The sequence below is a fragment of the Crocuta crocuta genome, unplaced genomic scaffold, assembly GCF_008692635.1.
Source record: "Crocuta crocuta isolate KB4526 unplaced genomic scaffold, BGI_CrCroc_1.0 scaffold647, whole genome shotgun sequence".
Taxonomy (NCBI): Eukaryota; Metazoa; Chordata; class Mammalia; order Carnivora; family Hyaenidae; genus Crocuta; species Crocuta crocuta.
The window spans coordinates 333,375-359,466 of NW_027531286.1; the positions used below are offsets into that span (position 1 = coordinate 333,375).

General features: G+C 58.0%; 3 protein-coding genes across 3 annotated transcripts; 1 reads left to right on the forward strand and 2 right to left on the reverse strand.

Annotated features, from left to right (window-relative positions):
* Positions 1-33: 33 nt before the first annotated feature.
* ZDHHC24 (zDHHC palmitoyltransferase 24) lies at positions 34-6,814 on the reverse strand. Its single transcript, XM_077771362.1, has 3 exons — positions 6,493-6,814; positions 5,118-5,395; positions 34-1,673 (listed from the first exon to the last, which is right to left on the reverse strand). The coding sequence occupies exons 1-3, from the start codon at positions 6,771-6,773 to the stop codon at positions 1,378-1,380; spliced, it is 855 nt and encodes a 284-aa protein (XP_077627488.1). The 5' UTR covers positions 6,774-6,814; the 3' UTR covers positions 34-1,377.
* Positions 6,815-7,623: 809 nt separating this feature from the next.
* Positions 7,624-20,829, forward strand: ACTN3 (actinin alpha 3). The gene is made up of 21 exons (XM_077771361.1): positions 7,624-7,832; positions 11,720-11,834; positions 12,011-12,130; positions 12,443-12,529; positions 12,612-12,699; positions 13,142-13,220; positions 13,304-13,385; positions 14,079-14,164; positions 14,473-14,565; positions 15,011-15,241; positions 15,366-15,513; positions 16,627-16,777; positions 17,296-17,404; positions 17,484-17,624; positions 17,885-18,067; positions 18,483-18,617; positions 18,707-18,886; positions 19,303-19,449; positions 19,538-19,603; positions 20,294-20,452; positions 20,536-20,829. The coding sequence occupies exons 1-21, from the start codon at positions 7,686-7,688 to the stop codon at positions 20,692-20,694; spliced, it is 2,706 nt and encodes a 901-aa protein (XP_077627487.1). The 5' UTR covers positions 7,624-7,685; the 3' UTR covers positions 20,695-20,829.
* A 515-nt stretch (positions 20,830-21,344) lies between these two features.
* On the reverse strand, positions 21,345-26,082 carry CTSF (cathepsin F). Its single transcript, XM_077771408.1, has 14 exons — positions 25,924-26,082; positions 25,610-25,708; positions 25,232-25,316; positions 25,078-25,139; positions 24,875-24,950; positions 23,903-24,016; positions 23,671-23,816; positions 23,486-23,582; positions 23,325-23,405; positions 22,411-22,530; positions 22,263-22,327; positions 22,066-22,156; positions 21,604-21,662; positions 21,345-21,521 (listed from the first exon to the last, which is right to left on the reverse strand). Exons 1-14 carry the CDS (start codon positions 25,990-25,992, stop codon positions 21,447-21,449), a joined length of 1,239 nt encoding a protein of 412 aa, XP_077627534.1. The 5' UTR covers positions 25,993-26,082; the 3' UTR covers positions 21,345-21,446.
* Positions 26,083-26,092: the final 10 nt, after the last annotated feature.

The window sequence follows — 26,092 nt, forward strand, 5'->3', positions numbered from 1 at the left end:
GAAGCATCTGTAGACTTTTTCACTTAATCCCATTTTTGGTCCAGCCCCTCCCTCTCCCCTCCCCAGTGCCCCTGAGACCCAAAGCTGCTTGGAATAGCCCCCATCTCTGCCCTAGAAAGGTAGCTGCTTGGCTGCGAGGGGTGGGGTGTGCCCTGGGGGGAGGGCAACCCAGCTGCCCCTCATAGAGGCAGTGGGTCGGTTCCCCTACTGTCAGTCCCACACCTTGCTTTCCATGGTGCCAGGACAGTTCCTGAGCCTCTCCAGGACTCGGGGGGGGGGGGGCAATCTGGCTGCCTCTCAGGCCCTCCCTCTAGGAACATTTAATTACCTTCTAACTCCCTGCTACGAGGGTAAATGAATGAGCCTCCATCCACTTCCCATCGTTCACAACATCATCAGGTTCTTTGGTCTATTACGGTCTCCCTTCTACTTACTTTCTTACTTGTAAATTTATATCTTTTATTTCTTTACACTCATTTTAGATTTTAAGAGGAAAGAGAGGTAAACCCATGTGTTTAAACTTGCCACATTTAACGGGGAGTCTATTTACTGTATATAAATAAAACTGTTTAACAGGTAGATGCAGAGAGTCCAGAGCGGAGGAGCTTAGCCTCTTGAGAACCATCCTTCAGAGGCCTGAACATCTCCACCTGATTCCTCTGCCTTGATTTTGCTACCCACTTTCCTCAGCTGTGCAAGGTGAAGGGGAAAGCGTAACGATCTGGGTTCAAATCCTGGCTCCTCCATTCACTGCCCCATGATCTTATCACATCAGCTCTCATAATTGCTGCCCCTGGTGCCAGATTAGCCAAAGAGAGGCAGGGAGAGTGCCGTGGTGATGCTTCTAATTACAAAGCGCTGAACCAGGGAAAGAATGTTGCATTCCCGTTCCCTGGATCACTATGTGCCGCCCAGGCCTTCTGTGCCCCAGGTCTGCCCCCGCCAAGGCCACAGGAGGCAGAGCCCTGGCCCCTCACGCCCTCAGGCGTCCTGTGGGTCCCGTGCCTGACAATGAGAGGAACCATAAACAGCAGCCCTGGCAACAGGGAGGGACGAGAAACCCAGAAAGAGGGAGGGAGTCCAAGAACGCAAGGGGGTGCTTCATTAACCTGGCTAAGGGGTGATCAGGCTGGTCAAGCAGCCCCTTGCCAAACCCACCACTATACTAGAGGGTCAACGGAGGCAGAGACGCGGGGCCCAAGCCCTGGACACTGGAGTCCAAGCTGGGCAGGGGCAAGGCCAAGGACGGGACTGGAGTTGCCGAAAGGCATTAAGTACCAATGCACCTCCCCTCCGGAGGCGAGGGGCGGGCCTGAGATGAGTAGGAGCCCCCTCTCCTACTCTCCTCTCCCTGAACAATTCTGGCTCCTCCTGGACTCAGGAGGCCGTGAGACCCACATCAGCTGTGGTCTGGAAGGTGATCCCGTCTCCAGGCAAGGGGGAGGCCAGGAAGGGCCAGAGCCAGACAAGGACCCAGCGGGGCCCCAGGGCCGCCTGCAGGTTGTGGCCAAGGCCCAGATCATAAGAGTGCTGGCCCCGAGCCCACTCCCACGTGGTCTGGCCCCGCAGCAACAGCATCCCATGGAAGAGCAGCCCGGCCCCGCACAACAGTGCACCTGCCACGCACGTGTCGGTCACAAAGGCCAAGGCAAACTGCGCCAGAGACACTCTGCCTGCAAGGAGAAAGCAAGAGGGTCAGGGAGCAGCAGTGGGCCCAGTCCCCCCAAAGCCCACTCCTGCCCTTACCCTCCACCGCGAAGCAGGGCTCATTCCTCTGCTGAACAAATGCTCAGTGGCTGTTCCCCAGCCAGCCTGCACTGGTGAGCCGGGCAGACACAGCTCCCTGCCCGAGGTCCGCCTTCCGTTCATCGTAAACTTGTGAGCACCTCCCGTGGGCTAGACTTGGTACCAGGCACCAGAATGAACAGCAGACAGGCCGTCTAGCCTCAGGGAGCTCACAGACAGACAAGAGATCGCTTTTCAGTTGCTTAATCACCGCTGTGATGTGTGTAACAATGGAAAAGTACAGCAGCTTCTGGCCCACGGTAGGTGTAAGTGTCCACTAATCAAATGTACGACAGGAAGTCATGAAACATTCTACTCAGTGAAAGGAGCCAGACGCAAAGGTCACATATTATATGATGCCACTTACGTGAAATGTCCCAAACAGGCAAATCCAGAGACAAGACTGTAGATTAGTGGTTGTGAGGGCTGGGGCGGGGGATGGGGGGTTGGGGGGATGGGGAGGGACTGTTTACTGGGCACAGGGTTTCCTTTGAGGGTGATGAAAATGTTCTGGAATTAGTGGTGATGGTTGTATGACACTGTGAATGTACTGAATGCCGCTGAACTGTGTACTAGAAAATGGTTAAAAGGATGAATTTCATGTTATATGAATTCTACTTCCATAAAAAAGAGAGGCCGTGTGGCGAAATGCCAAGCAGACGTATTAGGCTTAAGGAAGTGGATTTCATCTGTTTTAATAAAGTGACAGCTTGGGTGGGGCCTGAAGGAAGTATCTGCTAGGTGAAGAGGGGAGAAAACATTCTGTCTGAAAGTCCTGAGGCAGGATGGAGGGGCGCCCCCCGGGAGACCCATGCATGGATGTTTCTGGAAGCTCAGGAGAGAAGCCCAGGCCGGACATGCATGGTTGGCGCATAGGCAGTTCCAACACCTGCCAGAGTGAACAGTAAGACGGAGTCGGCACCGTGATGTCAGCAGCAGGTCCTTTGGGACCCGACCAAGGAGAGGGAAGGGGCGCCTGGGTGGCTCAGTCGGTTAAGCGTCCGACTCTTGATTTCAGCTCAGGCCCCGATCTCACAGTTCGTGAGTCTGAGCCCTGGGTCAGGCTCAGCGCTGCCGGGGTGGAGCCTGCTTGGGGTTCTCTCTGCCCCTCCCCCACGCTCTCTCAAAATAAATATATAAACTTTAAAAACACAAGTAAGAAGAGAGAGGGAAACCAGAGAGAAAGAAGGAAACCCCGCAGGATGAGCTGCTGGAGAATCCAGGATACGAGCCATCCAGGAGGTGGGAGGCCAGCAGTTTTATGAGGCTGAAAGGTCTCATGCCCGGGTAAGTCCTTCAAGAAGCTTGGCTGCTGGGGTGCGTGGGTGGCTCAGTCGGTTAAGCGTCTGACTCTTAAGCATCTGAATCTTGACTTCAGTTCAGGTCACGATCTCACGGTTTGTGAGTTTGAGCCCCCGCATCAGGTTCTGTGCTAGCAACTCGGAAGATCTTTGGGATTCTCTGTCTCCCTCTCTCTCCGCCCCTCCCCTGCTTGCTCTCTCTCTCCCTTTCTCTCTCAAAAATAAATAAACATTAAAAAGAAGAAGAAGAAGACACAGCAGCAGCTAGGCTGCTGACAGAGAAGAGCCAGGAGGCAAGAGCTAGGAAGGAGGAGGATGTGGGGTGACGAGAGGGCTTGTACACGTGGGAACACCTGGAGGAAGCGTGTAGAGAGACGCTGGGTTAGCAGAAGGAGAGGCAGGTCCACAGGGAAGCTTCTGAGCAGGGAGGAAGGGCCAGACATCCTGGAGGCAGTCAAGTTGGATCTGAGGGCAGGACGATTCTGGCCGTACCAACTGACATCCCATTTTCTCCGTGACGGACTGAGAGAGGCGGGGAAGAGGCGACTGGGAAGGTCAGAGCCGCAGTCATTAGAGGGAGCAAGCTTACGAGAACCAGGAGGGCCAGGCAGGGCCGAGGGCCTGCTGGGGTCCGCAGCCATGAACGCGGCATGGTACCAACGGCCACGAAGTACCACGCGTCCGGCGGCTCTCAGTGGCCAGGGACAGACACAGAGAAGCCAGGAAGGCACAGTGGCAGGAAGACCGAGCCAGGGGGTTGAGGTGTCGGCAGAGGAATGGTGGAAGTGAGGATTCCAAGCTGGGTGTGGGGGCAGTGAAGAGGGGAGGGCTGATGGACAGAAAGGTGAGGGCCGGGCGCTCACGAAGCAGGTGTCCTGGCGTGTGGGAGTGAGGGCTGGCTGCAAGGAGAGGAGGCGGGGAGCGGAGAGAGGGGTGACCGGCTCATAGCGCGATTTGGGAGGTGACACAGTTTGGCCTCTGACAAGGTCTAGGGTGGACGTGGGAGTGGGGAAGGGAGTCCAACGGAGAAGGTCAAGAGGCTGAGCAACTGGGACACTGACTGGGCTGTTCACCCAGACTTTCAGACACCCATGGTCTCACCAGGGCCCAGGGCTGAGCGGGCAATGGCCGCAGGGAGGTGAAGCCGGAGGGCTTGTGTCTCAGCGGAGGCAGGCGGTCATCAAGGAGGCAGAGGAGGGCTGCTCAGGGAGCCAGTGGGCAGAGGAAAAAAATCCCACGGGGCCTCCCAAGGCCTCCGCCCAGGCTGCAGGGAGGGGCCCTTGGACAGAGCTGGGTTTGGAGAGAACGAGGAGACACAGTGACTACTGAGTGGACAAGGAGTTTAGTACCTGGGGGACAAAGCTACACAGGGGACCTGGAGGGGTCAGGAGGAAGAAGTCAAGGGAGAGAAAGCCCAAAGCATCTCAGGGGGAGACAACAAATAGTATAAAAAACTAGTGGGGCTTTTATCTTGGGAGGGGGGTGTCAGAAGAGGAATAAATCTGGCATCCAGAACGTGGCCTCTCAATCAGCCTTCTGATCCATGGCCTCCCCTCCCAACTCCCAAAGCCTGGAGTTCCCCTGACTATAACTTGCACTGGCTCCCTACTGTCAAGTCAGGGCTGGCTATCTCCTCACACCAGCATTCAGGGCCTCCCCCATCCAGCCTGAACCTACTCCCTGCCCAACCTCTAAGCGTTTGCTCCGGCCGCTCCCCTCACTCAGAATGCGCCCCCACTTGGAATGCTCCCTCCCCATCCCCACTTGAACTCCCACTAGTCATTCCTTCTGTGCCCACACCTGGAACCCTTCCCCGATTCTCCCAGCCAGAACTCTGTACCTGTGTCAAGGCTCTGTATTTTACTGTACTGCACGCCCAGCTGAACCCCAGGCTGCCCTCACCCTCCATAAATGACACCGGGACTGGGTCCCCAGGACACTCCCAGGACAACCAGCCGGAAGTCCTATCCCCCACGAGAATGGCCCACTGCAAAGGCCTCTGCCTCTGCGGATGCCTCCCAGGCTCCCCACCTGTGAGCAGCATCAGCCAGGGCAGCAGGAGGAGGGCGGCGGTGTGGAGGGGCGCATGGGCTCGCAGGAGGGCGGACAGGGCAGGGCCCAGCAGCACAGAGACGTGGAGCAGGACGCCCGCAGCATGAAGCAACAGGCACAGGAAGGGCCGGTAGTTGTGGAATCCCACGCAGCGGCCCAGCAGGCGGCAGTGGTGATCCCGACGAAGGATGCAGATGCGGCAGGCAGAGCAGTGCCCACTGCGTGGTGGCACCTGGCTTTGGCACTGGTAGCAGTAACTGCAGAGAAGGAACCACAGAGTCGGTCCCCCCAGCAGCTCTGAGCGCCTCATCATGCCCAGTCAGCCTCTGAGCCCATCCTGAGCCCATCCGAGTGAGGACAGCCGCTGTCCTCACTAAGCCTCGGGTTCATCATACATAAAGGCAGGCTGAATGCCGCTTCCTGGCCCTTCCAGTTCTAGCACTGAAGGTCTGAGGGCTCTTGCAGCTCAGACATCCAGTCCTAAGGCCTCTAACATCCAGGAGCAAACTTCTCACTTCCTCCGTGCTCACCACGTTGGTCCAAGTCACCAACGGATTACTGGATTACTGCAACAGACTCTTAATTATTCTCCGATTCCAGCTTTGTTTCCTCCTGGTATAGTTTCACGCCAGCAGCCAGACTGATCCTTAGAAGTCTAAGTCATGCCCTCCTCTTCTGCTCAAAATCCCTACAGTGGCTATCCATCTCACTGCCAGTAAAAAGCAAAGCTCTCAATGTCCTGCAAGGTCTTTCCATCTCTAACCTCTCTCCTCCCTTTCTCACTCCACACCAGCCACACTGGCCTTCTTGCTGTTCCGGCAACATGCAAGGCAGATAACTGCCTCAGAGTCTTGGCAGTGTCTATTCCTTCTGCCTGGAATGCTCTTCCCCCAGATCCCCACACGGGTAACTCCCCCACCTCCTTCAAGTCTTTGCTCAAATACCTACCTTGACTACCCTATTTAAAACTGCAGCCTGCACACCATTTACTCTGCTCTTTTTGTCTCCATACCACCCACATCTTCTAACATTCTGTACAATTTGCTAATTTATTAGACCTATAACTTATCATTTGCCCCCTCCCCCACTGAAATCAGCTCCAAGATGTCAGGAATCTATTTCATGGTACCTCCAGGGCCGGAACAGTACCTTGCACATAGCAAGTGCTCATTGAATATTTGCAAGTGAACGAATGACACTTATTGAAGATCTACCATCCCAGGTTCTAAAAGAGTGTTCTGGCTCTAACACGCGGATCTTATAATCTGGTAGTAACATCTTCAGGTCCTAGGGCTGCTCCCGCAGTCCAAGGCTCCTGCTTTCCCCCCCTCGCCAGATCCCGCGCCCCACTCACGCCCAGCCCTGGCCCAGACCGCGGCCGGCCAGCATCACGCCCCGGATGCTGGGGTCGGAGCGCAGGAAGAGCCCCACGTTGCCCAGCAGGTTGAGCAGCTGGAAGGCGGCCAGCACTAGCTGCAAGGCCCGAGCCAGGGGTCCCAGCGGGGGCGGCCCGGGACCCAGAACCAGCACATAGGCCAGCTCCAGGCCCACAGCCGCGGCCCACAGCGCAGTGAGCACGAGGGGCAGCCGCGCGGACGACCCCTCCGCGCTCCCCGCCGCCCAGGGCTGCCCCATGGCCTGGACCCACCGGCTGTCGGGTTCCGAGTACCCCGCCGCTTCCGTATTGGGGCGGGAATAGTGGTAGACGGACGCCCGCTACGACCAATAGAAGCTCTGACGGGAGTTTCAAGTCACAGGGAGCGGCCGGCAGATGCAGACATGTGATTGGACGACCGGATGAGCCAAGGAGAAGCTTGGAATCCCGTTGGCGCAGGGAAGGACAGCAAGGTATAGCTCCGCCCACCGACGAAGGCCCCGCCCCTCCGCAAAAGCCACGCCCTCTGCTCTGGCTGGCCGTTTTGGAGGATTGAGTTGCAGTCTCGGCGGCGTCGGGGTTTCGCGGCTCAGCACATTCATTCCCCCTCAACCCCCCAGCCGCCCCGATATTAATAGCCCTGCATCGGCTCATCCAGCTGGCCTGGAACCCCTTCCCATGCTCGAGTGTCTCCATCACCCCAGAAAACATTCAAACAGCTCAGCGCCTCGCTGCTTCTGACTGTGAAATGGGGATAGGGCTCTCTCTTTCCCACCAGCGCGGCGCTGGGAGAGCGTAAGGAGGCGGGCTAAGGGGCAGCTTCTAGAGCGGTCTACAGCCGCTGTTGCTATCGTCATCTCCGTTGTACACATGAGGAAACAGAGAGGGCCGTAGCTTTCCCGCGGTCACACAGCGCCCAAGAGGCGGAGCCGGGCCGGGAACCCCGAATCTCCACCATGGGATCCACCCCAGCACCCCCAAATCCTGCAGTCCCCTGGCCCCAGGGCAACCTCTCTCCTGGTCCCGACCCGAGCGCCCTCGCCCCCATCCGGCCCCTCCCTCCTCCCCCATATTTAGCGCGAATCCGATCCGGGGCTGGGCCGGGCGCTACTTAACGCGGCCCCCGAGTTCTGGAGAGCGCCGAGCCGAGCGGAGCCGGGAGCCCGAGCAAGATGATGATGGTTATGCAGCCCGAGGGTCTGGGGGTCGGGGAGGGGCCCTTCGCGGGCGGCGGCGGTGGCGGCGAGTACATGGAACAGGAGGAGGACTGGGACCGCGACCTACTGCTGGACCCGGCCTGGGAGAAGCAGCAGCGGAAAGTGAGTGCTCACCCATTTCCAGATGGCAAAACTGAGGCCTGAGAACCCGGGCGGTTTGTCCTTGGCATCTCAGCAGGTCTGGGGCAGAGCCTGTCTTAACCCAGGTTGCCACGTCCTAGCCCAGGCTCTGCCCGTCAGTCCTCTGCCGTCCCCCAGGGCTGGAAGAGAGGGCTGGGAGTCCTCATGAGGGGTGTAGGATAACAAGTAGAATTTCTGGGGTCCCCACTCCCCAGGGTTCGTTACCCAGTGCCCACTGCCCTACTTCTGCTGGCTAAAAGGTATTGGTGAAGCCTAAGAGATCCAAGTTTGGGGAGTGTGGGGAAGATAATCTTTCTTCCCACACCCCCAACTCTCTAGTTAAATATCCTAGACCCCACCCAGAGGACTTCCCGCTGGGCAACTGGTGGACCTGGGAGTGTGGGGAGGAGGGAACCATCCTAGACCCCTCCCCACTCCCTCCTCTCTGTTCTCTCCACCCTAGGGTTCATTTCGACTCCATCCCAATTGTCAAATGAAGAAACTGAAGCCCAGAAAAGGGCAGAGATAGAACCCAGATCATATACTGTCAGAAAACAGGTCCCCCCGAACCTGAGAGTCTTTGCCCCTTGCTTGCCCCACCCCCACTCCTTCCCAAGATACCTCTTCCCACCGCAGAGGCCCTAAGTCTGCTGAAAAGGCCAGAAGGTCAAGGAGGAGGGGAGCCTGGGTCCCCTTACACAGTAACCCGACGCTCCGGCCAGATGGACACTTTGTGCTGAGGCAGCGCCTTGAGGGAGCTGGAGTGGGGCAAATGGGCAGCTGCTGCCCAGGCCCAGCCGTGTAGGGCGCCCGGGCCCCCTCCCTGATCTATTTTCACTCCCAGACATTCCCAAGTGGAGGGGGCAGAACACCTGGGTTCCCAAAAGAGAAGATGATCCGGGCTGGAGTGAGGAAACTTTGGGGAGTGGCAGGCCGGGGGTAGGGAAGACACCATGAAGTCATCAGACCCTGTTCAGCATTTGCCAACAGTGTGTGACTCCAGGAAAGGGCAGCGAACAGGAGTGCTCAGTGGAATTTGCAGGATCTGAGAATCCTAGGGTTTAGAATCAGAGCATTTCTGCTGGGTTAGATGACAGGAGGTGACCCCAGAGTCCGGGAGGCTCAGCTGACTAGGCTGGGGTGCCCCGGGTGACACGTTTTCCCTCAAGCTCCTGCACCTGTCTCCGAGCAGGGCTGCGGTCCTTGGGTCTGGCCATCTCCGGGTGATGTCATCCCTGCCCCTGGCTCCAGCTGCTGTCTCTTCTGCCACAACTCCTATCCCTACCCCACCCACCATGTTTCTCTCATGCCCTTCGAAAGACACACGCTAGTCTGTAACTTGCCTTGTCACTTAACAAAATATCAGGAATGTCCTTCCAACTCAACCTAGAGCCACTCGCCTCATCCATTCATTCAGCGGCTGCACAACGTAAATGCTCTGTAAATTCATCAGCATCCCTGGGAGTGGCCATTCCGGAGTTTCTTTCTCCTCCAACATGAGCATCTCGGTGCTAGTGCTCAGCCCCGCCCCACCCCTGCTCTTCCTCTGGGTCTTGGAGCACTCCTTCCTGTTCCTGCCTGATGCCTGCGTCCTCTTCATTCAACCTCATTCAAAAACATTCGTTCAGTATTTCTTGGGGAGGTCCTACGGCAGGCCAGGCACTGTTTTAGGTGTCAGGAATTCAGCAGGAAACAAAATAAAGCCTCTGCCTCAGGGACTTACAGTTCAGCAAGGAAAAGTGTTTCTACCCCATCCATCTGATCCTGCCCTATTTTGCCTCGCTGACACCCTTCCTCTCTCACCCTGGTCCGAGTCACCACCTCCTCACCTCTGCCTTCTGTTCTGCCAAGCCATTTGCCTCCACTCTGTAACCAGAAAGAGCTTTCTAAGACACCTTTCTGCCCACCTCCCTCTGCCTGAAAGCTTCCCTCTCTTCCCTGCTGCCTTCGGGATCAAGTTGAAAGTCCCTGGCTTAGCACCCAAGATCGTGCATGACCTGGCCCCTGCTGCCCCTCCGGCCTGCTTCTCACCACTTATACCCCAACACCCCCAGCTTCATTCCAGCGGCACCCAGATAGCTGTGGGCCCACAAACCTCGCAGCTGTTTCTCACTGCTGACCATTTGCCTGTGGGGCTGGCCCTGCCTGGCATGCCCTTGCCTGCCCTTCTCCGTCCGAATAAGTCCTGCCCTTCCATTGCAGCTCAGATCAAAAAGTAGCCTTCTCCAAGACGTCCCCCCATCTGATGTGAAGTGCTCCTTCCCTTCTCTCCCTGACACTAGTCTCTCCCAGCACTTCTCAGACCAACATGACTCTTTAATTGACCGTGAGCTCCTTTAGGGCAGGGACCACATCTCATTAAGAGTCATGTTTGTCAAAGGAAAGAATGCCCTTCCTCCCGTGGGACTCCACCGAGGCCTGCCTCTCCTCCCTGCCTTATCTAGACCCAGAGCATCTCAGACTCGGGGATCGGAGGGAACTACAGAGAATCCGACTACCTTCTCTTGACCTTAGGGCCCCAGCAAGTAGCGCTCAGACTTGCTTGTACACCTCCAGTGATGGGAAGCTCACTTTCTTTCCTTAGCAATGACAGTCCTTCAACTATTTATTTATTTATTTATTTATTTTATTTCTAGGAGAGAGAGAGAGAGACAGTGTGAGCAGGGGAGGGTCAGAGAGAGAGGGAGTCACAGACTGAAACAGGCTCCAGGCTCTGAGCTGGCAGTCAGCACAGAGCCCGACGCGGGGCTCGAACCCACGAACCGCGAGATCATGACCTAAGCGAAAGTCGGACGCTTAACCGACTAAGCCACCCAGGCGCCCCTACAGTCCTTCAAGTATTTAAAGCATCATCCTTCCGTCCAGCTCTAGGGACAGCTAAAAAGCTGGTCTGAGGAAGGGAAGCCACCAGCGGGAAATCATTCCCAATGACTTCCAGGGCCACCTCTCAGAATTCATTGCTTGGTGGTGGGGGAATGCTCTGAATTCTAGAATCCTGCCAGATTGGAGGAAGAAGGACCTGGGACGTCGTGAAGTCTGGCCAATTAATGGTACAAATGGGGAGACTGAGCCAAATAAAAGGGCAAGGGGTGCACCCTGGGCCGCAGTGAGTGAGTATCTCAACTGGGATTGGAGCCCAAGGATAGATTCGACCAAGGGCTCTGTGGCTAATGGCAGAATCCAGGGCCTGAAGGCGTGATAGGTTGGTGGAAACCTGTGCACCAGGCTGCAGGCCACCCTTGTCCCCAGTACACACCCAGCTGCACAGCAGCCCTTCCAACCCAGATGGAGGCCGAGGCTGACTCTAGGGAGAGAGGACGGGCAGTCACCTCCCCGAGCTGTGTCAGGCTGGGCCTCCTGCCCAGCTGATCCTCCACGACCTGCAAAGCTCTTGCACCCTCACGTTCTACTTGGAGGCCAATTCACAGCAGCACTGGGAGGTCAGTGGGGCTGAGATAATAGTAACACGTGTGCACAGTTCCTCAGGCAAAACCCTTAGAGACGGATGTGCTTCAGTCCAGAATCTTTCGGGTTTTAGAAGGGCAGCATGACCCTGCGTTGGCCCTTGTGTGTCAGAGGGCCCCACGCTTTGGAGCATACGCTTTACAGTCTTTCTAAATCCCCCTCATGTGCTTGAGACTGACCAACGCTGGCATGTGCCCCAAGTCCAAACTGGGACCCGTGTGGGTCCTAGTGCCCAGTTTTCCTCTTCCAGGAGAACCAAAGCTCAGGGAGAGAAAAGGACTTGCACACAAGTCGGTGGCTGGGCCAGGACTTGAATCTGGGGCCCAGGCTCTGAGATCTACCCTGATGTCCCCCCAGACCCGGCGCTAGGGTCTAAGTGCTGTCCTCTCCCCCCCCACCCCCAGACCTTCACTGCCTGGTGCAACTCACACCTGCGCAAGGCCGGCACCCAGATTGAAAACATCGAGGAGGATTTCCGCAATGGCCTCAAACTCATGTTGCTCTTGGAGGTCATTTCAGGTGAGGGGCCACAAACCAATGCACAGGGACCCCAGGACCTAGGAGAATCCGGAGAGCTGGGGTAACGTGGCAGCAGAGTGCTGGAGGGGATGCAGTGGAGGAGGGGGAAGTTTGAGGACAAGGTCTCCAGCTTCTTCTTGTGACCTTTGATCCTTGACCTCTCCTCTCACACCCAGGCGAGAGGCTACCCAGACCAGACAAAGGCAAGATGCGCTTCCACAAAATCGCCAATGTCAACAAGGCCCTGGACTTCATCGCCAGCAAGGGGGTTAAGCTGGTGTCCATCGGTGCTGAAGGTGAGGAGGTAGCAGGAGACCTGGGAGGGGCTTGGAGGGCAGTCCTGGCATCACATCACCTCCATAAGCCCCAGTCTTTCCGACCATGGGGTTAACCATCCGTGCTTCTTGGGAGGGACTGTTAAGGGGCAAAGGTGCCCAAAGTGCTGGCATAGGACCTGGCGTTTGTAGGTGTTCTGTGATTGAACACTTACTAGGTACCGGCTCTGGGATGGGGGGACAGGGGCCGGAGAGCGGAGCAGAAGAAAGGCAGCGGAGGTAGTACAGGCCTTGAATGTCAGCTGGGATCTGTCCCCGCCCCCCACCCTGCAGAGATTGTTGACGGGAACCTGAAGATGACCCTGGGCATGATCTGGACCATCATCCTTCGCTTCGCCATCCAGGACATCTCTGTGGAGGGTAAGTGGTGGGGAAGCGATAGGGTGGGAGGGCTGGCCCAGACCCCTCTCCCCAGCTAACGTTCCTCCGCATCCCCACCCAGAAACCTCGGCCAAGGAAGGCTTGCTCCTGTGGTGCCAGCGGAAGACGGCGCCGTACCGCAATGTCAACGTGCAGAACTTCCACACCAGGTCTGTCAGCCGGTCGGCACATGTACACGGGCCTCTGCGGGGATCTGGGGCCCAGAGCTGGCCCCTGTCACAAGCCCCAGGAGAAGGGAGGTCACGGCCAAGTTCTTGGAACAGTGTCTGAAAGTAGGATCCAGTTGATGTTGAATGGAGGGTGAGGGAGGGTGCATCGGGGGCACCCCTGGAACGGCATTCCAGCCAAAGGGAACCTCGTGAGCAAAACCATCTAGATGTTGGTGTGGCCCAAGCACCGGGGAAGTGGAGGAAGTGTGATAAGCTTGGAGATGGTCCAAATCTGGTAACGAAAAGCTTCAAATGCCACGCCAAGGAGTTTAGACTACTCCATTTCACTGATGAGGCTGTCCCGATGGGGGTGCTCATGGGACTGAGGGAAGCACAGAGCCTCGGCTCGAATCCAGGCCTGACGCCCCTTCTGTCTGTCCAGCTGGAAGGATGGCCTGGCTCTCTGTGCTCTCATCCACCGACACCGCCCCGACCTCATCGACTATGCCAAACTGCGCAAGGTAGGCCTCCGTCACCCCCAGCCCTGACTCCCCACCTCTGCCCCCAGCTGCCATGTCACCTCTCCCTGCCCCTGCCCGTCCAGGATGACCCCATTGGCAACCTAAACACAGCCTTCGAGGTGGCGGAGAAATACCTGGACATCCCCAGGATGCTGGACGCCGAAGGTGAGAGGAAGCCTAGCCTGGGCGAGGACTGGGCTTACTGACCAATGGCATGGTCCCACCCTCTAGCCTTTGCCCCTGCTCTTCCCTCCTTCTGGAATTCTCTCCCCCTCCCCTCACCTGCCCTAGGCTACCTCTCCAGGAGCCCTCTATCGTGCCCACCTGCCTACCCCTCTCCAGCTTAGTCCCGTATGGAGCCGCCACCCTCTGCCTCAGATCCCAGTTACCTGGGTACCTGAGAGCATGGAGCACCCATGGGACAGAACTTGCCTCTCGTCTCTGTCCCCAAGCAAGGCTTCAGTCAATTGAAGCAGCAAACATTTCCTGAGCACCTACTGGGCCTGGTGCCCTGGGTGTGTGGGCACCAATGGATGAGAACTTGGGGAAGAAAGGACAGGTGGCCCCACAGTGATGGGATGGTTAGAGACACTGGGCATGTGGGCTGGTGCTTCTCGAGGGCTGCGTGTCTGCTCACTCACCCCACAGAGGGGCGGGTTACTGGGCCCTGGGGTGATCAGGGAGGGCTCCAGGGAAGAGGCAGACGCTAGGTTTGGGGTAGCTGGCAGTTGGTGACTGTGACTAGATGTTTCCACTCTTACCGTCTCGAGGGAGCTCTCTGCCTGGTTACGGGCATGAGCCCATCCCTCAAGCCTGGATGTGGCCAGTAAATACCTATACCTCACTGCTGTCCCCTAGACATCGTGAACACCCCAAAGCCTGATGAGAAGGCCATCATGACCTACGTTTCCTGCTTCTACCATGCCTTCGCCGGGGCTGAGCAGGTAAGGGGACCCCGCTACTACTGCCTGGGCTGGGCCTGTGGTCCGAGGGACCCAACCCTGGCAACGTCCCAACATTTGGAGGTGCTGGGCCCCCTGTGGGTGGGAGCACCCCTGTCCCAGCTGCATATACTCAATCTCTGGGGAATTCAGAAGCAGAGACATCTGGTCTGGGAGCTCCCTTCTCATCCTAAAAGATGTGCTCCCCTATTTGCACGGATCCAAATTTTAAGGGCTTTACAGAGGAAAGCTGTGTCGGGGTGTCTGTAGCAGCTCGTTCTAGGGCCCACCTTTTTGGACTCCCACGACAGGCAGAGACAGCTGCCAACAGGATCTGTAAGGTGCTGGCTGTGAACCAGGAGAACGAGAAGCTGATGGAGGAGTATGAGAAGCTTGCCAGTGAGGTGAGACTGAGGCCAGAGAAGGCCCTTCCCCTACCTGTGCTCCGCCAGCCCTGGCTAGCCCGGGCCTGGGCCTGCAGAGCCTCCCTCACCTCGCCGTGGCCTTGGCCTCCTCCCGCCTCTTCCTGCCGTCTTCACGCCTCTCCCGCCCTCTGCTGCCTGTCCAAGCCCCTGGTCCTTCACTGATTCCCTCATCATTCATTGTTTACGCATTCGTTTATCCATTCACTCATTTTTAGGCAATCTCGTGACCCTTTGCCCTGTGCCAGCCCATGCTGGTCCCTGGACTCAGACATTTACCATCCTACTCCTTCCCTGATTAGTGGGGACCCCCATTCTGCTGGAGGCCCCGCCTTCTGGCCACAGCCAGGCGTGGGTGGAGAGGGGTGGAAGGGGTGAGCAGGCCGGCTCAGCGCTCTCTGCGCCGCACCTGCCTGGCCCCCGGCAGCTGCTAGAATGGATCCGCCGCACCATCCCATGGCTGGAGAACCGCGTGGGCGAGCCCAGCATGAGTGCCATGCAGCGCAAGCTGGAGGACTTTCGGGACTACCGGCGCCTGCACAAGCCGCCCCGCGTGCAGGAGAAGTGCCAGCTGGAGATCAACTTCAATACGCTGCAGACCAAGCTGCGGCTGAGCCACCGGCCCGCCTTCATGCCCTCGGAGGGCAAGCTCGTCTCGGTGAGCCAGGCTGGGGATGGGGGGACCCCCGCTCCGCCCACATCCTCTGGGCGATGCTGGGCTCTGTGTCCCCATCTGTACGATGGGCAAACCACGAGAGACGGCACCTCTGCCTGCCCCGCAGGACATCGCCAACGCATGGCGCGGGCTAGAGCAGGTGGAGAAGGGCTATGAAGACTGGCTGCTCTCGGAGATCCGCCGCCTGCAGCGGCTCCAGCACCTGGCTGAGAAGTTCCAGCAGAAGGCCTCCTTGCACGAAACCTGGACCCGGGGTAGGTTCACTCCATGGGGCTTGAGTCTGTCCCGGGGTGGAGCCTGGTATGTGGGGGAGGGGGGGGGGTCCTGGCCTAATGCACAGGTCAGGAGCATGTGTTTGGCCGGGAAGCTGGGGAGCCCCGTTTTCTAGTCCTACCCTGACTTGCTGTGCGACCAAGTCACTGCTCCTCTTTGGGCCACGGCTTCTTCGTCTGTGAACTTCAGCCCCTAACTGTCTCCCGGCTCTGGCCTCCCGTAGGTCGGCTCTGATTCACCTGTCATTTAGCGTGTTATGTGTATGTGTAGCAGCTGAGTCCTCGATGCCAACAGCACGTATGTCATGCTCAAAGCATATTGGTGGCAAAATACTGCACGAGTCAAATACATCAGTCTGTACGAAAACTTTCATTCCGTATTCCACCAGGGATTTTAATCCTACAGATAAATGAGTCCTGTCTAAAGTTAATGAACAAGACACTAAATAAATAAAAATAATGAACTAACATTAATAATGGATTAGGGACACAAAGAATGACAATGCTTTTGATATAAGAATTCCTTAAATATACTGCCATTTACGTGACTCTTAAGGGATTTCTGAATCTTTAAACCTGTCACCAGCTCTGCAAAATGCAAAGGTACTCAAAAAACTGTCGCTGCTGCAATAATTATTTTTATGGCTTTGCTGTGTAATTATGGTAATTCATTCTCAAAGCACTTTTACATTCATCATTCAGTCATCCAACAAATATTCCTAGAAGGTCTACCAAGGGTCAGGCACTGTGCCAGGCACTGGGGACACTGGTGGGCAAAGGTCAGGGGCTCTTTGGGCTCAGAGTTGTTGGGAGGTAGTTGGAGATCCAGTAGTACCCAAACTGTCCCAAGGGCCACCCTGAAACGTGCAGGATCCCGGACACTGACGTGATTTACAGGTCATGCTCTGTAACAGGAGCTTCACGTCACTTTGTCACTCTAGCGCCGCAGGACAAACCCCTAGGACAGGCCGGGCAGGTGTGACCACCTGCATTTCACAGACGAGGAATCTCCAAAGCACACAGCCTCACTCGAACCTTCTCTCTCGCCGTGGCTGCTGCCGCCGGGTGACCCGAGCCCGTCCTCTCTCCGCGTAGGGAAGGAGGACATGCTGAGCCAGCGCGACTATGAGTCGGCCTCGCTGCAGGAGGTGCGGGCCTTGCTGCGGCGCCACGAGGCCTTTGAGAGCGACCTGGCGGCGCACCAGGACCGCGTGGAGCACATCGCCGCTCTGGCCCAGGAGCTCAAGTAGGCGTGGCCCGGCCCCCCTGACAACACGGCTACTAGCTTCGACCCTCCGCTGGCCAGGCTCCCCACTGCCCTCCTCAAGTCAGCAGCCCTGCCTTGGCGCTCACGTCTTTCCCCGTCACCACTTGCTCCTCTCCCCACCCCCCAACCCTGTCCCCACCTCGACCCACACTGCCCTACCCGTGCTCGGCCTGCCCCACACACTCCCCTGGCCCACCTCTAACCTGGTCTCGCCCCCTTCAGCTCACGCCCCGACCTCCTGTACACCTGCCCCTTCTCGAGCAGTCCCACCCCTTCTGAGCTCCCCAAGGGACTGGAGCTAAGGATCTGCAGGCGCCCCCTACCCAGGGAGTGCACTGGAAGCCCCCACCTCCACCCCCAGGATGGCCCTGCTTCCCACACACCTGCCCTGACTCCTCCACCTTCATCCGGGGCACAGCTTCCAGTCCCAAGAAGACATTCAGGTGGAAATCCTGGCTGTGGTCTGACCCAACGATCACCCCTTTCCCCGCCCCCAGTGAGCTGGACTACCATGACGCGGCCTCGGTGAACAGCCGCTGCCAGGCCATCTGTGACCAGTGGGACAACCTGGGCACGCTGACTCAGAAGAGGAGGGATGCGCTGGAGGTGGGTTTGGGGCCCAGGGAGCTGGGGGCTGAGGGACCTGTTGGGCAGGCTTCTGACCCGCCATCCCCATGGCTCCTAGCGGATGGAGAAGCTTCTGGAGACCATTGACCAGCTGCAGCTCGAGTTCGCCCGGCGCGCAGCACCCTTCAACAACTGGCTGGACGGCGCCGTGGAGGACTTGCAGGATGTGTGGCTGGTGCACTCGGTGGAGGAGACCCAGGTGGATGCAGGAGTTCTGGGCGGGGCTGCCGGATGGGGTGACAGGGAGGCTGGCCTAAAACCCTGTCAGCCACTCCTTTGGGTTCCTGGGCAATGGGGGCAGGAGGGAAACCCCATTCCCAAGTGTCAGGCTGGGAGACTGGAGGCCTGGGTTGAGCCAGCCCTGCTGTGGACTTGCCGGGTGGCCTGGAGCACATTGCGGCCCTGTTGCCTGTGGGAAGTGAAGGGTGCTGGCTGATGCTTCCTTCCTGTGGTTCCCAGAGCCTGGTGACCGCACATGACCAATTCAAGGCTACATTGCCCGAGGCTGACCGAGAAAGAGGAGCCATCCTGGGTATCCAGGGTGAGATCCAGAAGATCTGCCAAACGTACGGGCTCCGGCCCAGTTCCACCAACCCCTACATCAACCTCACACCGCAGGACATCAACACGAAGTGGGATATGGTCAGTGCTGCCCGTGACCTCTCCCTGCCTCCCACCCAGCCCTGCACATTCTAACTGCCCTGAAACCTCAGATGTCCCGATATGGAGAACCAAGTCCACCTGGGGATCTGGGGTCTCTCAAACTTCATGCAGCTTCCTGTCATGGCCTCCTCTGTAAAATGGCTGTAACAGCAGCATTTTCCTGTATTAAGCCTGGGGTGTGGACACCTTTATAAAACCACCTACGTTAGCTATCAGTTGTATCACCAGCGCCGTTTCACAGATGAGGAAACAAGAGGTCGGATGAGCTTGTCCATATAGCCCAGACAGCTTGGCTCAGAGCTGCAGGGGCTGTTTTAGGGGGTGGAGCCCACCTCCCCTCAAGGCCATCTCCTGCTCCCAGAGCTGACCCACACAAGAGCACCCTCCTTCCTAGGTCCGAAAGCTGGTGCCCAGCCGTGACCAGACGCTACAGGAGGAGCTGGGCCGGCAGCAGGTGAACGAGCGGCTCCGGAGACAGTTCGCAGCTCAAGCCAACGCTATCGGGCCCTGGATCCAGGCGAAGGTAGAGGTAAGTCTTAGAAGGTGCCATCGACCTGGGGAAGACCGGGCCAGGGCCAGGCCACAGGGAGCTCACGTGCTGCCTGGGTCCCCCTACAGGAGGTGGGGCGCCTGGCAGCAGGGATGGCAGGCTCTCTGGAGGAACAGATGGCCGGGCTGCGGCAACAGGAGCAGAACATCATTAACTACAAGAGCAACATTGACCGGCTGGAGGGTGACCACCAGCTGCTGCAGGAAAGCTTGGTGTTCGACAATAAGCACACCGTCTACAGCATGGAGGTGGGATCCACTCGCTTAGAAGGGAGGGAGGCGGCACTGGCTGGGGCAGCCTGGGGCAGCCATGGCCGGACAGAGCAGGGCGGCCCCGGGAGGGGCCCCGGCTCAGCTTGGCCAGGCCCCCCAGTGTATCCGTGGGGATACTGAGATCTGGAGAGGGAAAGGGACCCGTCCAGAGTCACACAGGTGTCTAAAGGCAGGCCAGGTCTCACCATGACTGGCTGATCAACACTTAATAAGTGATCAAACTGCAAGGCAGGAAGGGCTGCTGGAGGCCCCTCAGTAGAACCTCCAGATAGGGACAGAGGCCCAGTATGGTAGAAGACTTTCCCGGGGGCACACAGCAGATTGGCAGTGAAGCTAGCAGTAGCGGTCAGGCACTGGCCACCCACTGACCTGGCCTGCCGCCTACTCCGCAGCACATCCGTGTAGGCTGGGAGCAGCTGCTCACCTCCATTGCCCGCACTATCAATGAGGTGGAGAACCAGGTACTGACGCGAGATGCCAAGGGCCTGAGCCAGGAGCAGCTCAACGAGTTCCGGGCATCCTTCAACCACTTTGACCGGGTCAGCAGGGGCCCAGCTCTGTGGGGTGGTGGACCTGGGGGCTGGTGGGGTTGGAAGACCAAGTCTGACATCCACTCCCGCACTACAGAAGCGGAACGGGATGATGGAGCCTGACGACTTCCGCGCTTGCCTCATCTCCATGGGCTATGACCTGGTGAGTGCCCCCAACCCGCATCACAGGAGCCCCAGCAGTGCCTCCCTCCTGCGTACTCATCACCTACTGTACCCCTCCCACCTCCACGTGCACTTCATTTCCTCCTCATCACACCCACTGGGGCCGGGTAGAATTACCCCATTTCACACAGGGCCATCAAAGGCTCAGAAAGGTAAGTTGCTCAAGGACACATTTGGACCTGGTTCTATGTGACTCAAAAGCCTGAGCTCGTGGTGCGCCCGGGTGCCTCAGCTGTTTGAGTGTAACTCTTGATTTTGCCTGTAATGATCTCAGGGTCCTGGGACTGAGCCCCGTGTCCAGCTCTGTGCTGAGCACGGAGCCTGCTTAAGAGTCTCTCTCTCAAAGCTAAAAATAAATTTTAAAAAGAGAAAAAAAGCACCTTAGCTTGCAACATTTCTCCCCAGAGATAAGCACTACAGAAAGCTCCAGAAAAAAGATCAGGACCGAAGGGCAACAGGGGGCTCTGCCAGGGACAGGAAGCAGATTTTAGCTTAGGAGAAAGGACTTCCTAGAAAAGCAGAGCTAAGGCTGTGGCATAGTCTATGGAGGGAAGAGGGCACTGTGTAACTGGGGTCGTCAAGCCAAGGCTGGACAGTCCCCAGAAAGGGACATGAGGAGCCCTGTGGCTTCAGCACCCACGGGCACGGTGCCTGGCCTCTACCCCTGCAGGGAGAAGTGGAGTTTGCGCGCATTATGACCATGGTGGACCCCAACGCAGCCGGAGTTGTGACCTTCCAGGCCTTCATTGACTTTATGACACGAGAGACGGCCGAGACCGACACGGCTGAGCAAGTTGTGGCCTCCTTCAAGATCCTGGCAGGAGATAAGGTGGGTGCTGGGGAGGGGAGGGGGCTGGTGGGCTGGGACAGGGAACAGGAACTGTGGGTCCTCAAAAACCTCTTCTCCCCCAGAACTACATCACCCCCGAGGAGCTGCGACGGGAGCTCCCAGCTGAGCAGGCCGAGTACTGCATCCGCCGCATGGCACCGTACAAAGGCTCTGGGGCTCCAGCTGGAGCCCTGGACTACGTGGCCTTCTCCAGTGCCCTCTATGGGGAGAGTGACCTGTGACCTCCATCCCTAAGGTTCGCTATGTGAGTCAGAGAGAGGGGACTCGCTCTGGCTGATTCCATCCGCCTCTTGGAGCGAGGGCCTCTGAGAACAGCCGGCTACGTACTTCTGAATAAAGACCCATCCGCGAGCCTCTCTCCGTCTCCTTTTGGTTTCTGAAGCAGAAGCTGGGCCCTCAGGCTCCTGGGCAGGAGCAGATGCCCAACCTTAACCCTCCAGGGTGTCCCTGCCACCCCTGTCCCCATAGGCACTGAGCAATCACACCACACTGGGGCCTAGGACACCTCTTTATTGCTGTTAGAAAAAGGCAGTTACAATAGTTTCTCTAGATGTGGAAGGAAACACTGTCCCTAAATCCGGGGGGACCAGAAAATTTATAGCATCCGACAGAGGAAAGCCAGGACAGGAAGCCAGAGCCAGCTGAAGACAGAGCTGGGTTTAAGACCAGAGTACTTTCTTGCCACCCGCTCCTGACCCAGGCCCAAGGTTCTTGCCCCAGTATCCGCTGCGGGGGCATCATCCCTCATCCCAAGAGGTTCCTAGTGACCACAGGTCTACAAGGGTACAGCTGGGGAACTTCCGGGGTGGGGGGAGGGGGTTGGGGTTTTGCCCTAGCCCAGTGCCTTCTCACCCTGAGGTAACCTGGTGCCTGTCCCTCAGCCAGCTGTGCCTCCTGGGGAGGGGCCTGGACACGCAGGTCAGGCTGAGGAAGGGGCTGCTCTGGTTAGCACCAGGTCCTGCGCTGACGCTCCTCAGTTCACCACAGCCGAGCTGGCCATGGCGTTCACGCCACAGGCCCCGGACCCACGATACAAGTAGTAGTAACCCTGGCAGGGAGGCAGGCGAGCTGGTGAGGGCACGAGGGCAGGATGGGAGCTGGAGAGCCAGGGCCAAGGGGACAAGACTCACCTCCTCACCCCAGTCAGTGCCCCAACTGTTCTTGATGGCCCAGAAGGGAATGCCCGAGCCTGAGGAGCAGTGCAGGGAGTCAGGGCCCCCAGCGCTCTGCACCCTCCCAGTATCTGCCGTAGGCTACTGCGACAGGCGCTGGGAAAAGAGCAGAAAGCAAGACACGCCCACCTACCACCCTCCTGGAGACCTGGTGTGGCTCGGGGGTTTGGGGAGGGCACCTGGCCATCCGCCTGCGGCGGATTATTTATCTGTAACGGTTCAGTTCAACCTTCCACTACCTCAGCTTTGCCATCTACAGAAAGCATGGAGGATTCCTGGCTGGCCTGTGGCCCCAAGCAGGGGTAAGGACAGGGTCCCAGCATTCCTTCAACTTCCCCCTCTGAGGGCCCTGCGATGCTATGGTCCAACCTCTGCCTGTGGCCTGGGGTGGGTGGGCACAGAGGGCATCAGTGAACTCACGGTTGCCATAGCCCACGAGCAGCACGGCATGGTCGATGAGCCAGGAGCTGCAGAGGGGCCTCAGTGGGTGGGAGATCCCGCGGCGGTAGAACTGGGGGGGCGGGGGGGCGAGAATAAGGTGTAGGGGGCCAATTCCAAGGAGAAGTGGGAAAGGAGTCAGCAAGAGACAGCCAAGGGCAGCAGGCCTGGGACCTTACCTGCATGCCAAAGGCATTGATGGCAACGGAGATGGGGCCCTTCTCGGCCAGCCAGGCCGCCAGCTCTGAGACAGGGGACAGACAGTGTCGGAGATACGCAGGCCCCAGCCCCCCACCGCGGCCCATCCCTACCCTGTCCCTTACTCACTCTGCTCATTCTGGCTCAGCTCTACTGAGTCGTTGATGTAGACCTTGGCCTTCTTTTCGGAGAAACTGCAGGTCTGCATGTGGCCGTGGTAGCTGTAGTCATCCTCTGTCTCCAGCCCTCCTAGGGAATGGGGTGGGGGTGGGGAGGGGAGAGAAGAGGTGGACCCCCGTTGACCATACACTTGTCTTCTCCTGGCCAGGAGCTACAATCAGCCCCTTATATGTGAGGCCTCAAGGTCCTCGTCCATCCCAGACCAAGGCCATGCCCTCTGAACAGCCTCGCTCTAGAGATGACAAAACAGAGACTAAGGGGGACGGGGGAGTAACCAGCGAGAAAGGTGGCTAAGACGGAACTCAATTCCCAACTTCTAATCTTTATTCACCCTAGCGTTCCTGGGACTCTTCACCATGGCTTGCTTGTCCTGCTCAGACAGTCTGCTCCCAATTTGGCCCAGACACCTGCCGGGTTCCCAGTCTCTGCGTAGCCACCTCGGTCCCTCAGCCCTTCAGCCTCGTGCCACTGCAGCCCGCCCCTGAGCTGAACTGCCATTTTGAGTCAATACCTCTTCTGAAGGGTGAGGCGCGCTGCTACTTGGTTTATTGGTATTACAGAAATACAGACCTCCAAGCAGCAAAAACACCAAGCCCCCTGCTATGCACCAGAAATTTATGTATCTTTCCTCACTTGATACTCAAGGCCATCCTATGAAGCGAGCAAGATCATCCCCCTTTCACAGATGAGGCAACTGAGGCTCTCAAAGGGCTGACTTGCTCAAGGTCTTTGCTGAGAGTCAGCATTAAGACCTGAACCCGGTTCACGTGACTTCCACGCTCACGTATCGCCCTCGCACAAAGGGACTTCTTTCAGAGGGAGAGGTGGCTCCTCCCGCCCCTCCCGATCCCATGAACGCATACCCAGATTCTTGATGGCCAGGTAGGCGTTGGAGGGCAAGCCACCCAGGCAGGCCTTGTCCACCTTGTCACAGTCCAAGAGCTCTAAGGAGACAGAAGGCTGGTCCTGAGGAGTCCTCTGGAGGGGCTGGGCTGGGGACAGGGACTCAGAGTGGGATGCTCACCCTGCTCTGAGAGGGAGAGCAGGTCCCCCTGTTTCAGGAACCACTGGCCCTCCACGTTGCCGGTGACGGAGAAGGCCCAGCAGGAGCCACACATGCCCTGCAAGATATGGGCAGAGTCAGGGCTGGGTCCCGTCCCAACCCCAGGGTCGTCTTCATGTCCCACCATTGCTTCTTAGGGGTCCAACCTGGTCCTTGACTTTGGTGACAGCCCCCTTGGTCCTCCAGTCCCACTCAGGTGGGGCATGGTCACCAATGAATTTGGCTAAACGCATCTTCTTGCCGAGGTTCTCTTTCAGGAGAGGATTCAGATAGATGGTGCGGAACTCCTCCTCTGTGGGCAAAGACGGGCAGGGGGTGGCGGGGAAGAGTATACGGCAGCCCTGATCANTCCCTGAGGGCTCTGGCCGCCACTTCTACCTGTAAGGTCACTGAACTTGGTGATCCCATACTGAGCTGTGCCGCGGTCCAGTGCCTGGATCTTCTGCGCTCGGATCATGTTGTTGGAAAAGACGGACATGCGCCACCGGGCTTCTGAGAACCGAGGAGCAGGAGAGAAAAGTCTCAGACCCCAGACAGATCATAAAAGGAGGGGCACTGGGACTAGCTAGCACAGGTTTCCCTCGGGAGGAGGTGGGCTCTGGATCAGGCCTGAAGTGTTGTTGTTTTTTTTTTTTAAATGTTTGTTTTTTAAATGTTTTTTTTTATTTCTAGGAGAGAGAGAGACAGCGTGAACAGGGGAGGGTCAGAGAGAGAGGGAGTCACAGACCGAAACAGGCTCCAGGCTCCGAGCTGGCAGTCAGCACAGAGCCCGACGCGGGGCTCGAACCCACGAACCACGAGATCACGACCCAAGCGAAAGTTGGACGCTCAACCGACTAAGCCACCCAGGCGCCCCAGGCCTGAAGTGTTTTTTAAGGACAGAACCCTGGGGAGGCCTGGAGGTGGGGGGACACCCAGACCCACAAGTGACAAGTAGGTGTGATCAACTTTGCGGGCAACATTGGGGTGACGGTATTGCAGGAGTGAAGGCAGAACCAAAATGGGTTCCAAAGGGCATCCTTAGACGGGAGGTCGTGCCTTGCCTGGGAAGTGGGGGCGCCCCAGAGAAAATCTGGCCTTTGCCCCATTCTGCTCTATCCAGAATGATGAAGGCCCATGCTTTCTGACCAGGAGAATTAGATGGGAGGAGGCCAGGTACCTGAGGTAGCTGTCCAGTCCTGAAAGGGGGGGCAAGAACTTGGGGATTTAGGGGTCCCTGAAAGGAGGCACTGCCTCTTATGTCCTTCCCCTCCCCAACACCAAGATACCAAGTCGGGGGCCGGTGTGTGTGTGTGGGGGGGGGGAGGTCCTGATCTGATTGGGACAGGTCGGCCAAGGCTGGGTCCTCACCCTCCTCTGTCCCATATGTCCGATTATAGGTGGTAACAAAGTCCTTGAAGATTGAAGCCATCTTCACAGAAAATTCCTGGAAAGGCACAGGGGTCTTCACAAGGAGTCCTTCTCAGACTGACCAGGGAGCCCAGGCCAGGGTGAGGGGAAGAAAGGGTCAATAAAGCAGCAGCCAACTTCCCAGATGGAAATGGGCTCCTCACCTGGGGTAGGGGGTCCTTGTTCAGCAGTGGAAGGAGTGAACTTAAAGTCTCATTTCTGTCATCTGAATGGGGTTGGAACAGAGAAGAAATCAAGGCTGAACCCTGAGTGAAGCCTTAACTGAACAATGCCAGTATCCTTGGGCTGTCCCAGCACCTGTAACCTTGGTATCCACTGGGCCACAGTCCCGCCTCAGCAGCATGTGTTTTCCGAGCTCATCCAGGACTTCAAAGCTGCAGAGCTGGAGGGAGAGGAGGAAGCCAGTCTGGGGGCTGCGATGGGCACAAGGCCTTGGCAAGATGGAGCCGGAAGGTGCTCGGGTGAAGACCACCTCCAAGGCAATCACCCCCACAGTGTAGGGCGAGGAACACCCAGCACCCTGTCACCACCACCCACTTTGAGAGCAGTTTAGTTTCTGGCCCTCAGGGCCTGGCAAGTGACTCAAAACTGAAGAGCTGCTGCCTCTCATCCCTTCCTCTTGACTTGACCCAGACTCATCGTGGGGACAGGGAATTACAGAGCCCCGGCACTCACCAGGGTTTTCTTGGACACAGGGAGCTGACACACCGTGGGGTCGTTGCAGGGAGGCTCGTCCAAGGTCGCCTTCAGGGAGTACAGCGACCCCTGGCCCGCCTGGGTGGAGGGGCGGGTGAGTCGGCACATCCATTCCCTCCGCAGCCCGTCCTTCCCACGGCCCCGCCTCACGCCCTTCCCTTTCCCCGATCGCCAGATGTTCGTCTCTCCGGCGTCCAGCGCCCACACCCGGGGTCGCGACCAAAGCGCCCAAATCTCTGGCCAGGGCCCCGCGCACCCGCACTGGGAAGCCCCCGCCCCCAGCGCGTCCTCACCCGGCGGACGCGACCGCGCACGGCGCCCAGCGCCGCCCGCGTCCCGGCAGCCCGGCCGCGGTTGTACATCTCCAGCGCGAAGCGGGCGGGCCCCAGGAGCTCCGCGTACGCCGCCTCCCGGGCCCGAGCGTCGGCTGCTCGCTGGGGAGGGGCGGGAGAGGCGCCCAGG